Source organism: Liolophura sinensis, chromosome 10, assembly GCF_032854445.1.
Source record: "Liolophura sinensis isolate JHLJ2023 chromosome 10, CUHK_Ljap_v2, whole genome shotgun sequence".
Classification (NCBI taxonomy): domain Eukaryota; kingdom Metazoa; phylum Mollusca; class Polyplacophora; order Chitonida; family Chitonidae; genus Liolophura; species Liolophura sinensis.
In genome coordinates this window covers 14,598,840-14,617,400 of record NC_088304.1, presented here as the reverse complement: position 1 = coordinate 14,617,400, position 18,561 = coordinate 14,598,840, and the positions used below count along the sequence as shown (strand labels likewise).

General features: G+C 39.9%; 1 protein-coding gene across 1 annotated transcript in view; it reads left to right on the top strand.

Moving 5' to 3' along the window:
• LOC135476918 (protein retinal degeneration B-like) overlaps positions 1-18,561 on the top strand; it is a 47,278-nt gene extending 28,717 nt beyond the window's left edge. Inside the window, 13 exon segments of the mRNA XM_064757064.1 lie at positions 2,192-2,350; positions 2,383-2,585; positions 2,587-2,660; positions 4,127-4,297; positions 4,745-4,903; positions 6,299-6,447; positions 7,248-7,373; positions 8,070-8,186; positions 8,993-9,141; positions 9,503-9,652; positions 10,547-10,730; positions 11,971-12,099; positions 13,329-18,561. Of these exon segments, the coding sequence (XP_064613134.1) occupies positions 2,192-2,350; positions 2,383-2,585; positions 2,587-2,660; positions 4,127-4,297; positions 4,745-4,903; positions 6,299-6,447; positions 7,248-7,373; positions 8,070-8,186; positions 8,993-9,141; positions 9,503-9,652; positions 10,547-10,730; positions 11,971-12,099; positions 13,329-13,685 (2,127 nt within the window). The 3' untranslated portion in view covers positions 13,686-18,561.

Sequence of the window (18,561 nt, the reverse complement as noted above, 5' to 3'; positions counted from 1 at the left end):
GTGGTCAACGATGATCACTGTCAAACTGTGGTCAGTGATGATCACTGTCAAACTGTGGTCAACGATGATCACTGTCAAACTGTGGTCAGTGATGATCACTGTCAAACTGTGGTCAACAATGATCACTGTCAAACTGTGGTCAGTGATGATCACTGTCAAACTGTGGTCAACAATGATCACTGTCAAACTGTGGTCAACAGTGATCACTGTCAAACTGTGGTCAAGGATGATCACTGTCAAACTGTGGTCAACAATGATCACTGTCAAACTGTGGTCAGCGATGATCATTGTCAAACTGTGGTCAGTGATGATCACTGTCAAACTGTGATCAGTGATGATCACTGTCAAACTGTGGTCAACAATGATCACTGTTTAACCGTGGTCAGTGATGATCACTGTCAAACTGTGGTCAGTGATGATCACTGTCAAACTGTGGTCAACAATGATCACTGTCAAACTGTGGTCAGCGATGATCATTGTCAAACTGTGGTCATCAGTGATCACTGTCAAACTGTGGTCAGCGATGATCATTGTCAAACTGTGGTCATCAGTGACACTGTCAAACTGTGGTCAGTGATGATCATTGTCAAACTGTGGTCAACAGTGATCACTGTCAAACTGTGGTCAGCGATGATCATTGTCAAACTGTGGTCATCAGTGACACTGTCAAACTGTGGTCAGTGATGATCATTGTCAAACTGTGGTCAACAGTGATCACTGTCAAACTGTGGTCAGCGATGATCATTGTCAAACTGTGGTCAGCGATGATCATTGTCAAACTGTGGTCATCAGTGATCACTGTCAAACTGTGGTCAGTGATGATCACTGTCAAACTGTGGTCAGTGATGATCATTGTCAAACTGTGGTCAACAGTGATCACTGTCAAACTGTGGTCAGCGATGATCATTGTCAAACTGTGGTCAGCGATGATCATTGTCAAACTGTGGTCAGTGATGATCATTGTCAAACTGTGGTCAGTGATGATCATTGTCAAACTGTGGTCAGTGATGATCATTGTCAAACTGTGGTCAGTGATGATCATTGTCAAACTGTGGTCAGTGATGATCATTGTCAAACTGTGGTCAGCGATGATCATTGTCAAACTGTGGTCAGTGATGATCATTGTCAAACTGTGGTCATCAGTGACACTGTCAAACTGTGGTCAGTGATGATCATTGTCAAACTGTGGTCAACAGTGATCACTGTCAAACTGTGGTCAGCGATGATCATTGTCAAACTGTGGTCAGCGATGATCATTGTCAAACTGTGGTCATCAGTGATCACTGTCAAACTGTGGTCAGTGATGATCACTGTCAAACTGTGGTCAGTGATGATCATTGTCAAACTGTGGTCAACAGTGATCACTGTCAAACTGTGGTCAACAGTGATCACTGTCAAACTGTGGTCAGTGATGATCATTGTCAAACTGTGGTCAACAGTGATCACTGTCAAACTGTGGTCAGCGATGATCATTGTCAAACTGTGGTCATCAGTGATCACTGTCAAACTGTGGTCAACAGTGATCACTGTCAAACTGTGGTCAGCGATGATCATTGTCAAACTGTGGTCATCAGTGATCACTGTCAAACTGTGGTCAACAATGATCACTGTCAAACTGTGGTCAGCGATGATCACTGTTTAACCGTGGTCAGTGATGATCATTGTCAAACTGTGGTCATCAGTGATCACTGTCAAACTGTGGTCAACAATGATCACTGTCAAACTGTGGTCAGCGATGATCACTGTTTAACCGTGGTCAGTGATGATCACTGTGAAGTTTTGGCCAGTGGCTATAGCTGTCAAAACAATTTTGTTGCACCAAGAGCCCAAATTTGGGTCGCTAAGCTGCGCCATTCATTCCTGAAAATGGTTTGTTAATAAATAAAACTGAAATATAGAATCATGCATCACCTTGTATCTTTTTGTTGAAGTTCCAACACAATGCTCTACTTTGTGAAGCATATCAGCGGGAATAGAAATATTTATGCTGGTCCTACGTTACCAGTAAATTCTGAATATTTCTGAACACGAACGCAAAATGTGCAAGAAGTAGAGGGCTTACTGTTATATATGACTCAAAAAATGAAAAATTTTTCTCAATTTTTGGCATATCTTCATGTAATAACTATACTCTTGGTTTATACGTGTTTGTATCTTTTCATGTGTCTCATCGATGCCTCTTACATTACAGGTGTGCATTGTGGCAGATTCCACAGGGGCGTTACTCGCGTACGAATCTTTGTGTCGCTCTAATCCTCACTACAGCTATAGTAACAGTCACCACGGCAGTCACAGCAGCCTGACGGACGTAGACCGTGAAGAACTTGGCAGTGATGAACCTTTCTCAGCCGACTCCAACATTTAAGCCAAAGTGATACTGACCTGACTTTTGAACCTGAATCGGCCACCCAGCACATGAAGTTCCGAAGTAAAAGTGAAATAGTCCCTCCGGATTCCAATGACTTACAGAGAGGACATTCGATGAAGCGTGACTCGGTGCACCTGAGCGTGTCGTCAGCATCAGCGCCACACTCGCGGCGAACCAGTACAGGCAGTCAATCAGACAGCAGCCATGTCCAAGTTTTGATTTGATGTTTCAGATGTCTTTATGTTTGGGTCACCACTGGCCATTGTGTTGGCCTACAGAAGACTGTGCCATGGTGAAGACCGGACCATAGTACGTGCTGGCTCTTTTCTTGAAATGTTTTGTGGACAGTGTCTTGTATGAAGCTCATTTCTGATCGTCAAAATGCTTTTTGACCTGTGTTTTTAGTGTGAAATTGACATGAAAGTGCACGCATATAATCAATCTTCATAGGAAAATGAGAAGCTACACATGTATTTCCTTATATTTAAACTGTGTTAGTGGTTTTCTTAGGATGGGCCTTGTCCTCTAAGAGTTAACTCCCCTTGATGCAGTATTGATTTATATATTTATTTGATTGGTGTTTTACGCCGTACTCAAGATTATTTCCGTTTATATGAGGGTGGCCAGCATTATGGTGGAAGAGACCGGGCAGAGCCCGGGGAAACCCACAGCCCATTAATGCAATATTTTGACGGAATCCAAAATCGGAAAACCCTAGTAAAACCCATCACAAATGTAGTACAAAAACATGGATTCATCATGTACTTCCACTGTTTACATGGATAATGAATTTTATAATACATTTTTATTTTCATCTACTATACAAAAATTTTAGATGTTAATGATGTTTTACCTGTCACTTTTATTTACACAGTGATTTGTGTAAAACTTCTGCCTTGGTGATGTGAAAGTGTTTTCTCATGTCTTTGTGCATTCCTGTTGGTCAGTGTGTAAGATTAAGGTTTTTAGAGTAAAAGCCCCATTTAGCACCAGTTTATGTTCAAGTTTGCACTCTCTGTCCAGTGGGCAGTGACAGACTCATTGTGGAGAAATTGTGCTGGAAGTTGGATGCCTCACTTTCAAGTCACAACTCATTATTTGGAGCTATGCCCTTGCACTTGAACCTGTGTTATTTACCAGGATTATACAGAATATCTGGTACTCAATAATAATACTATTATATTTATTTTTTTTTTTTTTTTTTAACAGAGAAAAACCTTGATTTATTTATTTGATTGTTTTGGTGTTTTACACGGTACGCGAGAATATTTCACTTATACAACGGCAGCCAGCATTATGGTGGGCGGAAACCGAGCAGAGCCCGGGGGAAACCCACGACCATCCACAGGTTGCTGCCAGACCTTCACACATACGGGCAAAGAGGTAACAATATTAAACCTTGAAGTAATTAACCAATGAACACACCAAAGATAACCAGGCCCTCTACAGGTGCTACCATACAAGCTAGTCTAGCTTTACTTGACTAGTTAACTTCTTGGACAAAATGGCCGCATCTCAAACATGCATTTTGTAGGTTGAATTATTTCGATCAACCGCAGTAATTGGTCAGCCAGTAGTCTCTGACAGTTTCAGCCTTGTTCTCTACTCTACTGCTTGAGAGGCTGATGTACATCACTACTTTTATAAGTTAAAAGGAAAAAGAATGTATAACAGAATTTGATATCCATACCTACATGGATGGAATATAATCAAGTTTTTCCCTGTGTCTAATAAATCTTTTTCTTTTTGCCCTTACAGTTGCACCGCTGCGTCCAGCCTGTCACCAGATTTACAACCTCTTTCACTCCCGGGACCCCTTGGCTGCCCGCCTCGAACCGCTCCTCCATGAGAAATTCAAATACCTGTCTGCTGTTAAGGTGCCCCGCTATAATAAGTTCCCCCTGGGGGACGGAGAACCCATCCATGTAGGTAAGTAAGGAAACTTAATTATGTCTTCAGGTCACATCTACCTGTAGGTAAGGAAAGTTTCTATGCCAGCTTTGTTGGTCTAGTGGTTAGCGTGTCGGCCTTGAGGTCAAGAGACCTAGGATCAAACGCAGGTCAGGTCATAATAAAAACTGTAAAAATGGCACCTCCTGGTGCCCCACTTGGTACTCAGCACTCAGCACTCAGCACTGAGACGTTAGAGCAAGGAAACAGGACTGGTTGGATTAATGTCTGTATAATACGAAGGGGTGGGGCGTCATGTCTGGTGTGGTTAATGGGCTAGCGCAGCACATTGACCCAATGTGAAAGGTGAAAATATTCTTAAGTACATCCTAAAACACCAAGCAAATAAATAAATAAAACATCACTCAAAGCTGCTTAAATGCAAATTTTAAGTATGTTACCCTTTCTTTTTTTCGTTTATTGTAGTTGAAGCCATCCAGAGTCACAGTGAATTGTTCGGGGACAATCGTCGCCACTCAAACTCTCCGTCAATCCCATCGTGTCTTCAGCGTCAAAATTCCAGCTCTAGCATCATCAGTCAAGTGTCCGGCCTCGGAGATGTTCTAGTGTCCAACATCACCAATGGTGAGCTTTGATTTTCCTGTGTATGATATGACTTTATTATTGTAAGCTTAGATGGTCTTGTATCTCATGTCACCAGTGGTAAGCTTGGATGTTTTCATGTAAGATATGACTTATGGTAAGCTTTAATGTTTTCATGTAAGATATGACTTTTGGTAAACTTGGATGTTTGAGTGTACGATATGACTTATGGTAAGCTTGGATGTTTGAGTGTAAGATATGACTTATGGTAAGCTTGGATGTTTGAGTGTAAGATATGACTTTTGGTAAGCTTGGATATTTGAATGTAAGATATGACTTTTGGTAAGCTTGGATGTTTGAGTGTAAGATATGACTTTTAGTAAGCTTGGATGTTTGTTGTAAAATATGACTTATGGTAAGCTTGGATGTTTACATGTAAGATATGACTTATGACAGGCTTGGATACACTGCTGTGAGGACACATGCTAAGAATCTGGCTTTTGATCAAAGGGTATTTAACTTTATGTCTGCAGACTTCAAACATAAAGGTCATCAGGCCCCAGACTAATGAGACTAGGTGATTGAATCCAGTTCTCACTGTTTAGGCCATGGCTTGAAGTCAGGAAGTTTGTCAGGAATCTGGTGAAGATTTGTGGTTTGTACCTAGCACTCTGGTTTCCTCCATCCACAAATCGTTGAGGTGCACTATTGGCTTTTCTGTCGGCCAGACAGACCACATGACTCGCCAATTTCCGTTTACAGCAATGCTCCATTTTTACAAATCTTACGTGATTTGAGAGAAGGAGATAATGCACCTAGCTCCCACAAACACAGTCTGAAAAATTGCATGTACAGTGTTGAGAGTCAGTGAAATAAGTAAATAAAACAAAAAAACTTGACTGCTCTCACAGAAAATAATATTATAGATTTGTGAATCGAAACAGATATTCGTATACCAGCTATCGACCAAAGTGGATGGTCCATGTCACTCTGTAATTGTAAAGCCAATTCTCCAAAATACGTTTTAACACAAGCCACCTAAGAACTAAGAAAGTATATAAGGTATGAAATTAGGAGAAAATCATAGAAGGAAAACCAACCAACAGTTTTTTGGTGATGTTGGAAAGATGCATGGAATTTTCTCAGGGAGTGAGTGAAATCAGTATACAAATTGTTTTCCATACTAGTGTATATAAAGCTTTAATGAATCAAAATACATTTCTCAGTTGCGCTTTGCAACTCTTCATATACATGTATCTAGTGTGACAATTATAACATAAAACACAATCAAAAAGTATGTTGTCCTGAATATCACACTCTGATGTATTGTAATGCTAGACTTTTTGTGGACAGCTATAGGCCAGTTTGTAGCACATACATTTCATTTCTCATGCCACACATTGTAGATCAGTTCACCGTCCTCTTTTTTTGTTGTAGTGACAAGCCGCTGGTGGGGCTCCAAACGACTGGACCACGTGTTATACTGCCCTGATGCCCTCCATTCCTTCCCTACAAATGCCCTGCCACACTTGTTCCACTCCAGCTTCTGGGAGTCCATGGATGTGGCTGCCTTTATACTCAGACAGGTGAGAAATGTGTGTCAGTCCACTCCAACTTCTGGGAGGCCCAGGATGTGGCTGCCCTTTATACTCAGACAGGTGAGAAATGTGTGTCAGTCTACTCCAGCTCCTGGGAGGCCCAATATGTGGCTGCCCTTTATACTCAGACAGGTGAGAAATGTGTGTCAGTCCACTCCAACTTCTGGGACGCCCAGGATGTGACTGCCTTTATACTCAGACAGGTGAGAAATGTGTGTCAGTCTACTCCAACTTCTGGGAGGCCCAGGATGTGGCTGCCTTTATACTCAGACAGGTGAGAAATGTGTGTCAGTCCACTCCAACTTCTGGGAGGCCCAGGATGTGGCTGCCCTTTATACTCAGACAGGTGAGAAATGTGTGTCAGTCCACTCCAACTTCTGGGAGGCCCAGGATGTGACTGCCTTTATACTCAGACAGGTGAGAAATGTGTGTCAGTTTACTCCAACTTCTGGGAGACCAAGGATGTGGCTGTCTTTCTACTCACCAAGGTTCAAACCCAGCCTTGAACAAGGAGCTTATGGATTCCTCTGCTCTCACTGTTTGTAGGGCCATTGATGTGGCTGTTTACAATGAGGCTTGTCTGGCCTAGCATTAGCTGAAGACCACTTGTCATCATCAGCAGAACATGCATTTCTGTAAGTTCAGTAATTTTAGGTAGGTGGCTTACCCCAGGCACTCCAGATTCCTCCGCCCATAAATAAAACAATGCTTAGCTACATGTAGGACCTTAACACAAGATTACAGCCGAAATGCATACTTGAATATTTATTTTCAATTTTTCCTTACAGATTGTCCGAGTTGAAACCTTTTCGGAGTTTGGTTTCAAAGATGGAATGAAGGAAGGTGCTACTGCTTTCTCCCCATCTCAACCGCGGGAGAAGTGGCTACGTCGAAGAACAACAATAAAGGTCAAGGTAAGATCAGTGATGTCAGCTGTATTAAGATTACAGTCGTAGGCCCACTTTTGCAAAACTTAGTACATGTAAATGAAGTTGTCGGAGAATTTCTCCTAAATGTCGTTCCTTTAGGGGTATAACCTGCAGACAATATTATTTACGAAAGCTTACAGTTGCTTTTCTTGATTAGCGTGTTTTGAAGGTGTAGACCTCTTTATAGTTCTCAGATTATTATCTATGAATTGTTGTTTTCAACATTACCAAGTTTTTGACTTCATTTCAAGATTTCAGTGGAATTTTGATTTTCTTGAAAATTAAGAGGTTGTGTGCCAATTTCAGTACATGATATCTCAAAGAGAGGTTTTATGTGTTTGGGTAAACTAGTCTTACATTTTTCACTAATAAGCTTGAATATGAACATGCCTTGAAGATGTGAAGCATTTAGATCTGAAATAATACATGAATTTTGGCACAAATATCAGGTTTTGGTCTTGTAGATTTCTCTTGTTGGTGTCCGATCCAGTCAGCTGATGCACTTTGGTAATGGGCAAGCTTCCAGGTTTCTTATAACCTGTGTTGAAATTTTCTGACCAGCAAGCTACATATACCTGTATAATACATTTATAAACTGATTAACTATAATGCTGTTGTGTATTAAAATTTGCTATGTGTTTGAGAACCTATCTTGTATTGTGTTTTTGTTGTTGCATGTAGAACCTGACCCCCAATCACCGTGCCAATGATGTGATAGTTCTTGAAGACACGGAACAACAGCTCCATGCTAAGTTCATGTATGGTCCTCTGGATATGACAGCACTGACGGGAGAAAAGGTGAGCAAAGTGGATGGGTCATTGATTTATTTATTTATTTGATTGGTGATTTACGCCGTATTCAGGAATATTTCACTTATACGACGGCAACCAGCGTTATGGTGGGAGGAAACCGGGCAGAGCCTGGCGGAAACCTACGACCATCCGCAGGTTGCTGGTAGACCTTCCCACGTACAGCCGGAGGGGAAGATTGGTCAATGAGCATCAATCATAAGGATTTTCATAAAACGTCCAAATGAACACTTAGTAGACATCTTAGAGGGTAAACTTTGGCCGAAGCAAACTGTACGAATTCCCTCTATCAATAGAGATGAACTACACAAACGGGCAGTACTTTGCATTTTTGCCATAACTCTTAGTAGTGACTACTCAGATAAACATTCCCGGATTAAATCTGACCACCACTAAAATTTGTTGTGTTGATCCTTTAATAGCCCACATCGAATCTGCATTAAATTTTATCCAAATCTGTGCATAACTTTTTTCCCTAAAATTGCTGACATGCAAAGGCTCACAATAAAATAACTAGCGGCAAAACATTCTGTGGTGCAGGTAATAAATTTTTTTTTTTTTTTTTTTTTGATTGGTGTTTTACGCCGTACTCAAGAATATTTCACTTATACGACGGCGGCCAGCATTATGGTGGGTGGAAACCGGGCAGAGCCCGGGGAAAACCCACGACCATCCGCAGGTTGCTGGCAGACCTTCCCACGTACGGCCGGAGAGGAAGGCAGCATGAGCTAGTCTTGAACTCACAGCGACAGGTAATGAATAAACTATACAGTATCACTGACATCTTATTTCAGGTGGATGTACACATCATGAACCAGCCTCCATCTGGGGAGTGGGTGTATTATGGGATGGCCATCACTGACAGTCATGGCCGTCTTACCTTCACAGTGCCCAGTGAGAAAAGGCTCAGCCAGGGCATGTACCCTGTTAAGCTGATTGTCAGGTAATTGAGCCAGACCTCACCATAGTGTCAAATATGCATCCTTGTGATGAAGTTTGAAAACATGTTTAATCTGTATGTTAAATTGTTAAAATGTTAAAATGATATTGTTTGAATTGTTGAATGTATATTGCTTAACTTTAATTTTAAAAATTGTTTGTGTTATCAATTTTGTTTATTTATGTGTTTTTATGCTTTTAGAATATTAATCTGAAAGTGTATATTGTCCTATTTGTTTGTCAAACCAGATTTTCCCAGTGCAAATATAAAAAATGCTAATGGAATATCATGCTGCACTGGGACATCACTGAGGAATTTTGTGTTGAAGACCCGCTACAATTTCCCAGTGTTTCTCTGTTTGTAGAGGTGACCATACATACACAGACTTCTTCCTGACGGTGTTACCCCCAAAGACAGAGACTGTGGTGTTCAGCATTGATGGCTCCTTCACAGCCAGCGTCTCCATTATGGGCAAAGATCCAAAAGTCAGAGCTGGTGCGGTTGATGTGGTCAGGTGGGTCATCACTACAGCAATTATTATGTTTTTATGTATGTACGTCTAATAGCATGATATAATAAGAGATAATGGCCTCGTTTCACAAAGCGCATGTAGCGCTACATTCATGTAGTACGTAATACCGACAGTACTGATCGACATGAAAGTTGTGCTTTGTGAAATGGGGCCCTGGGTCTTGTCGGATCGGACTCCAAGCTCTGAACTTGTACTGTGTGTGTGTGTGTATTTGAGCAGACACTGGCAGGAGCTGGGGTACCTGATCCTCTATGTGACAGCCAGGCCTAACATGCAGCACAAGAAGGTCATCACCTGAATATAGTATAAATGATAAGGATAATGTAGTGTGTGTGTGTGTATTTGAGCAGACACTGGCAGGAGCTGGGGTACCTGATCCTCTATGTGACAGCCAGGCCTGACATGCAGCACAAGAAGGTCATCACTTGGATGTAGTATAAATGATAAGGATAATGTAGTGTGTGTGTGTGTATTTGAGCAGACACTGGCAGGAGCTGGGGTACCTGATCCTCTATGTGACAGCCAGGCCTAACATGCAGCACAAGAAGGTCATCACCTGAATGTAGTATAAATGATAAGGATAATGTAGTGTGTGTGTGTGTATTTGAGCAGACACTGGCAGGAGCTGGGGTACCTGATCCTCTATGTGACAGCCAGGCCTGACATGCAGCACAAGAAGGTCATCACCTGAATGTAGTATAAATGATAAGGATAATGTAGTGTGTGTGTGTGTATTTGAGCAGACACTGGCAGGAGCTGGGGTACCTGATCCTCTATGTGACAGCCAGGCCTGACATGCAGCACAAGAAGGTCATCACCTGGATGTAGTATAAATGATAAGGATAATGTACTATGTGCGTGTGTGTATTTGAGCAGACACTGGCAGGAGCTGGGGTACCTGATCCTCTATGTGACAGCCAGGCCTGACATGCAGCATAAGAAGGTCATCACCTGGATGGCTCAGCATAACTTTCCTCACGGTATGGTCGCCTTCATGGACGGACTCTGCAAAGATCCACTGCGTCAGAAACTCAACTATCTCAAAAGTTTGCAGACTGAGGTGAGTACACACATACCTAATAATGTTAAAGGAATCCTACTTGTACATGTAATGTCCACCAATCAGAAATTTGACCATTATTGTACATGTGGTTGTATCAATAGCTTGTAGATATGAAATAATTGTACTATGGTCTATCCCTTACTATACGTATATGTGATGAAGATCAAGGTATGTTAGAAAATTGTAATATTTGAGGAAGAGGATATTTGTTCGGCCTACATGTACTTGTACATTGTCAAATCAGAAACGAATCTGAGAGGTAATTTATTTATTTCTTTGATTGGTGTTTTATGCTGTACTCCAGAATATTTCCCTTATACGATGGCAACCAGCATTATGGTGGGAGGAAACCGAGCAGAGTCCGCGGCCTTTCAGATAAATGATGATTGGTGCAATATCATTGACTTGAATTGTGACATTTTTTTTATTCTGTTTTTTGTATGTTGTATGAAGATATGACATGAATGTGTGGCAGCATCGTGCCTTCATCCATCCCATTCAAAAGCTTGCTGTATATTAATCCAATTTAATGAGAATGATAACTTGAAAAATTCAGGGCAAACAGGAAATAGACGCTTTTGAAAACTAGCGAAAAAATGAAGAAAAAAATAATCAGTTAAAACTGGAAAACCACATTAAATATAATTTGTATATGATGTACCCTAATATTTTAATAAATATCTTTTAAATATTTAATTTCAGCGTACCAGTAACACTGTCTAATAATAACTCAAATCAGTTAAATGAAAATATACAGGTTTACTCTACACCTTGTACATTTACCTGTCTTTCAACGTTGCTGCGATCGTCCTGCATAGATATGTTTCATATTGCATGTTGCCAATTTTCGACATTCATATTGCACGTCGCAAACGAGTCATTATTGTGGCGTCATTTGGTAACACCGCTAATTTTCTCTCACTACATATTCTTGCACCATTCATCACAAATTACTACCAATTTTACAGTCTTAAAATTATGTGTCAGTCATTCATTTTAGGTGACTAAATTTTGTGTCCTAGTTGAATTAATTAATATTTGGTGTATAGTAAATATTAAGCTTGTTCACACTTCTGCGACAAGCTAAAATAGATTTCGTCCGCATCAGCTTGCATTTATTCAGTAACCTGTAAATATGAACAACAACTGTTTTCAGTTGTTCATCATTTTTGTATGGAATTATTGCTTTCATGCCATTATTAATCAAAGACTCAAAGATTCACTTTGTTCTCACCAGGCTGGAGTGCAGTTTAAGGCAGCCTATGGATCAAGTAAAGACATAGCCGTGTACAAGGAGTTGGGCTTATTACCTCAGCAGATTTACATCGTGGGCAAAACCTCCAAGAAACAGCACACTCAAGCTCAGGTGAGTGGAAGAATGTCAGTGTGTGAGAATCAGCACAGTCGGTATCAAACACAGTTACCGACAAGAAAGCATTACATCTGCGAATTTTGCTAGGATGCTTTCTGGTAATGTGGCGCGGTGTGTGACTTGGTTGTTATGATGCTTGTCTTTTAATCGTTAGATGTGGGTTCAAACCCAGCCTTGGACTGCCAATTAGTGGATTTTCCCCGCTCTTGATACTCCTGCACCTTGGTGACAGTGAGACGATTTGGGATTTCTAATGTTCATTGAAGGCTACTGGTCCTCCTGCAGCATGGTTTGAATATCTGTTATCCAATACTACAGCATAGACAGTAAAACCTGAGCTGTCTATGTCATATGTCACATGAAATCGCAGTTCCTGGAGTAAACAACTGGGCTTTGCCTGTTAGTTGACTGATTACCTCCTGAATTACATGTACTGTATTTCACCTAAAAGCTCAGCGTTTTTCACATGGTGTCTTTCTCTTGATTGTGGCAGATTCATCCACCTTATAAGGCCACTTCAGACTTTTTCTTGAAGTTTAATTCATTTCTGATAAAGAAAAACTACAGTGTTGACATCAGATATAAGGCCTTTATGTGTTTCTAAGAGAGCATTTTGTCATACCCAACTATAGGTTAAATACAGTCATGCTGCAGTCAGAGGTGCGATAGTATGTTTTGGTTTTGGGACCTTGTTGGTCAAGGTCATGATTTTTAGCTCACCTGTGCAACGTACAAGGTAAAACAATGTTAAACAAAATCTTAGGGTGGTATCTTAAAAAGTTCTGCATGTATTAAGATCAGGGTTGGAATACATGTAGAGTACAATAACACGAGGGAGATTGTTGATTTGGAGTGTACATATACATGTACATATTAAATATTATAAGTTACTAAATTCCTGACTCAGCGTATTGTGTATTTAAATCTAAATTAAACAAAATGTTAGGGGTGGTATCTCAAAAGCACTGCATGTATTGACCTTGTCCTGAAGTTTTACATGCATGTAAAGCACAAAGTTCACAATTTCAGTACTTTACAGTACATGTATTGAGCCGAAGTTCTGTATTCATGTGTCTCCTACAGGCTGTTCAAATACCTGAGCCATTGTAGGCCCTTGTTTAGTTCGTTTCATGGAAGTATTATGAGATGACAATGATCAAGTAATACACTACATGTCTGTGATTTGTAGGAGACCTGTAATGTATATGTTTTCATGTCTGCAGGTGCTTACTGATGGTTACGCTGCTCATCTTAACATCCTCACTACCCCTGGTGGCTCGCGCCCGGCCGTGGGGAATGCCCGACTCTTCATCCGTAAGAGCTGCTTTAGTTTGCCCACCCAGTCTGAGGGCAAGCGTATGGCACGGAGGACTGCTTCTCTACCCCACAAGAGCCGTAAGCAAGGGACATCATCCATCACTGTCTGTGACAACTTTGATCAGCCAATCACTATCGCTGTCTCAGATGCTGGTAACACTGTTTTAGAAACCAACCAGTCATCTGTGGGCAAGGCTGTACGAGCTAGGGGGACTTCCCCTAGACCCAAAATTCCCACGTTTTCTCGTGATTCTGCGGTATAGGGCAGGCCATGAACAATCTCTTATCGTCATGTACAGGTATAATATCCGACTAATAATTGGTGTAAACATTACTGTATACATATGTTCAACAGATAAGTACAACATGATATCTTGTCTCTGTTTCGTGCATTCCTCATGGTAAAAGTCCATTTCCTACATACATATTCTAAATCATGAACAAATTCGACCACAGACATAGGGCATGTGTTGGCATATTACTGGAATGTTACCTGATCTGGTCAGGGAATTTCTTTGATTTATTTATTTGTTAAAATTTATTTTATTTGATTGGCGTTTTACGCTGACTCAAGAATATTTCACTTATACAACGGCAGCCAGCATTATTATGGTGGGAGGAAACCGGGCAGAACCTGGGGGAAACCCACAACCATCCGCAGGTTGCTGGAAGACCTTCCCACTTACGGCCGGCGAGGAAGCCAGCATGAGCTGGACTTGAACTCACAGCGACTGCATTAGTGAGAGGCTTCAGGGTTATTACGCTGCGCTAGCGCGCTAACCGACTGAGCCACGGAGGCCTCGAATTTCTGTGAAGTTCATACAGTATGTGCTCCTACCTAAACAATACATTTCACTTTAAAATCTGATGGATTTGTTTTTTTGAATTGCAGCCGCTACTTCATTGGTTGAATTTGTTCAGGATTTAGAGGATGACACACATATATACATGTACATGTCTACAATCTTGGCATATTGCCATTGTTATGTCTGTTGTACAGTTACTGTTCATTATTGCCCTAAGACTTGGAACTGGAAGTTTTGAGTTAGCTGCAGAAAACTGAGCAGCTTTCAGCCAGGACTACCTGTCTGGATTAAACCATTCCAAAAATGTCCCGTGAGCAGTTTATAATAATAGTGTGGTATGAGCTAAAACGGAGATTACATACCTTCATATTTTTGTTTTGTTCTGTTTATCTTTTGACACAAGACTATCACCATTGTCTCAAATTGTTTTTTCCTGTCTTACTGTCTCCCTGTTGCTCTGTTTATGTCATTGTCTCTAAATCTGTCCTCAGAGTTTAGTACAAGTTTACAGAATGTACTTGTTAAAAAGTGTGTGCATGTATTTTTTGTTATTTTATTATTACCTTAGATAAGGATGTAAATTTTAGAATTATGTGCATACATGTAGGTTTGACATATTAGGCATCTCCCGTGGACTGAAGTGTATTTTGCACAAGTACATGTAGATGTAAACACTACAATGTTGTAGAGAGTGACTGCTCATACAAGTAGCCTATGATACAACTATGATACGGTTATGTGTCTGTATCTTTAATAGGAACAAGAGACTGGAACTATTACGTTTATGGGTACCTTTAAAGAATTCCTTCATCATCTCAATCAATGTACATTGTACATGGCTGACATCATTTCTTTTGTACATAATATGTATAGAAAGTTAACCTAAATGAAATTTGAAAAAAAGTGTTTGCATTTTACCCTCTTTCTTTGTCTATTTTATAGAATGGATACTTTTTGTCCTGTGAGAAGACAAGCATTTTATGAAAACAGAATCAAACAGAACTGGCCAACTTGTGCCAAACATTTTACAGGAATGAACTATGAATAATAGGCCGTGTTTACCAATTGTTTGTGATAGGTCCCTTATTGGCCTATTGTGAGAAGCATGTTTATAGCTACCCGTATACCAGATGTACCAGAAGACACTGTTTGTCGAGTTGACTTTATTCTGCACGTAGTCATGACAACCACAACAGCAAATATGTACACTGTACAACAATTTCCTTTATAGGAAGAAAATACTGCATTGTCCTTAATGAAAGTTGCATTTCATGATATTAAGTGATGTCCTTATCAATAGATGATGTGATTTGCTGTCGTGTTTGCTAGGTCTAATGAAGACCAGCCTTTTAAGATGATATTTTAAAACCCAGGAGAGAATTACCTCCCTTTGAACTGACTGACCATCAATCTGCTGAGAACCAGAATCAGGATCTGCCATGTGAAAAAAGAATGGGATTTTTTTTGGCCTTTCACTTTGGCTATTATGTCATTTTCCTTGACAAGATATGGAGCCAGACTATTTTTACAATGCGTTTATAATAGCAGATTAGAATTAGCTGAGTATTGTTATGAAGAAACAAAATGATATTTGGAAAATCTCTGCAGTTTTTCATGCAAATGTAGCAACAATTTTAATATAAATATATTCAAAGCTTTATGCTTGTCTCACTTAAGATGTGAAATAAGTAATTGTTGTAGTTGTACACGCTCAAACAAGACGTGCAGCTGCAATTGACCAATTAGCAATGGCCGCACCCAGCATATGTGTCCTTATTCAAACGTGGTCACTTCTGGGGCTGACTTGATGGGCTGAGTGACAGCATCCGAAAATTTCAAGTTTTTTTTAATAAGGCTGATGTAGTATTTTGACTGGCATGGAATTACAGATCATTTGAATGGCCATGACTGTTATTCAGTTGTAGGCCTATTTGTTTCATGCCGTTTTGCTAAAATCACAATGAATCTGAGATATTACTTGACATCAAAAGTACACTGTGTGACACTGGATCTTGGGTACTGCCTTATAAAATGTTGCTCAGGCTTTGTTAGCTGATTGACTGATTGTCTAGATTGAGTTAAAACTTGCTGTTGGGCTCAGTCTGATCTCTTAGCTCGTCTGTCCTGCAGACATAGGTTTTGCGTAGAACTGCTTTGATCTGCTTGTTTCTCAGTCCAGTTCAACATAAATCGTCATCGTAAACAGTTCATCTCACACATTAGACAGGTTTATAGTGGTTATGACTGTCTCCATATACAGGTGTCTCCATGTAGGTGACACCTTAAATCAAGCAGAGCTGAAGAAGTCCTTTCTAGTTGGAGTTCAATTATTGAAGAATTCTTCCGACACTAGTTTTGACTAGGAAGATAAACATATATGACCTTATTATTCTGTGTGGTAGATCAGCAGTAACAAAGTGGTTTACATTTTATCATAATGGTATTTTCTGGTTACATTGTACCTGTAGAATGAAACTGCATCACCCATGTTATAAACATAATCTTTTGCCAAGACAGCAGGTATCTATTACGTACTTATCTTTCAGCCATATCATGGGACAATCCATATTCCGGTATGGTCTCTTCATGATATTCATATTAAATTTCACAACTTCACTGTATGTTTTAACATATACATACCTATGTATATATGTATAACCATGTGTTTAAGTGTATTTATAGGTACTGGTTTTTATTGAATTAGAATACATAGTACTGTATAAACCTTCCTGACATTGACATATGTAAATCCGATGAGATCGAGGCTTCTGATTGGCCACTTTTGTTAGTTGACATTGATTATTTTTTACTGGTGAAACTTTTGTAATTTCCTACCTTTTGTTGAGTATCAGTCACACGCTTCTCAGTTGTTTTCTGAACAAGTGTCTCAGCAAACTGCTGTTCATTTATAATGTGGTACTTGTGTCTTGTCTCAAGTTCTTGAGCAATTTGGCAATGGAGAGAGATGATCAGGGGACATTTAATAATTTGCTTTTTTTTAGGATTATATCAGTAACATGTATATGCCTTATATGATGTGACAGTCACATCGTATGAAGAATACAATAACTCCAGACAGTGGTGGGAATCTAGTCATTTTTCTGACGCCACTTTTATTTTGGTATAGGTACTTTAAATTTGGTTTTCAATTGATCATTGGTCATAATTTACATATCAGTTTCTATTTGTTGTTTTGAACCTTTCTCAGATGGATCTGAAGTTTTTGATGACATTGTGTCAGCAATTGATCTGTGCTATATATTTTCTGTGATATCAGCACTGTTGGCCACATTTAGTACTTTAGTAGACTATTTGCATAATAGCTTTTTTTTATATTATTATTACTATTATTATTATACTTTCTTCCGCTGTTTCTCCACATGCTTGTTTTTATTTTCCTTGCATTTGTATAGTAACATTGTCAACATGGTTACAATTTCTGCTCATTGTCAAGGCAGCCAAGGGCTCTATGAATGGCGTACATTTTCGATCACAGTTCTAACTCGGTTCCAGGCTGACCTGATCATTGTTCTTTTGGAATGGATGAGTACTGTGTTACCATTTGCCCAAGGAACATCAATGCAGAGGTAGGAATGAACAACAAACTACTCAGCTTTGACTTGACTTTATGCTTAAGGCAGGGAAGGTTCCCATGGCAGCATTATGTACATATAAATGCATATGTGATTTTGATAGTCAATCAGTAAAAACGCGCAGATTTTGCATCCATTTTGGACAGCAGAGTGACTGTCCCTTTTGCAACCAGTGGAGGACATTATCAAGTACTTATGCCATCATCGAAGCAGTTTCCTTCAGCGTATGCTCTGGTCTACAGTCAGTCAGTAAAATCTGTGCGTCTTTGTCCAATGACGACAGCAGGGTGACTGCCCCTTGCAATGAGTTGAGGAAGTTATGAAGGACCAGTGACGGTGGTGTTGTCATGGGAACAGTTTTCTTCAGTATATGTTTTTGTTCTGCAGCTCTACATGTGAAATTCTAACAGCATAATAAATAACAATGTTTAAGAAAAGACAAGTAACGCTATCGTCTTATGAAACTGTGACTGCATGGTGTCACATTCTTTTTAAGTGTACATTTAGATAAAAGCATATTAAGTAAAGTGATAAGAAGACAATTGTCTCTCATTGTGAAGCTTTCCTGAAGTTGTTTTTATTGTACATTTTTCACGTTCTTGATTCATGTGCATGTGATATGTCATAATGCCTTTGATGATGCATGTTTAATTAGCAACGTTCTGTCTCTTCCACAGATTTTACCGGCCTTGTATCATTTTCCAGGTATTGGTAGGCTAGACATTGAAATTATATGTATG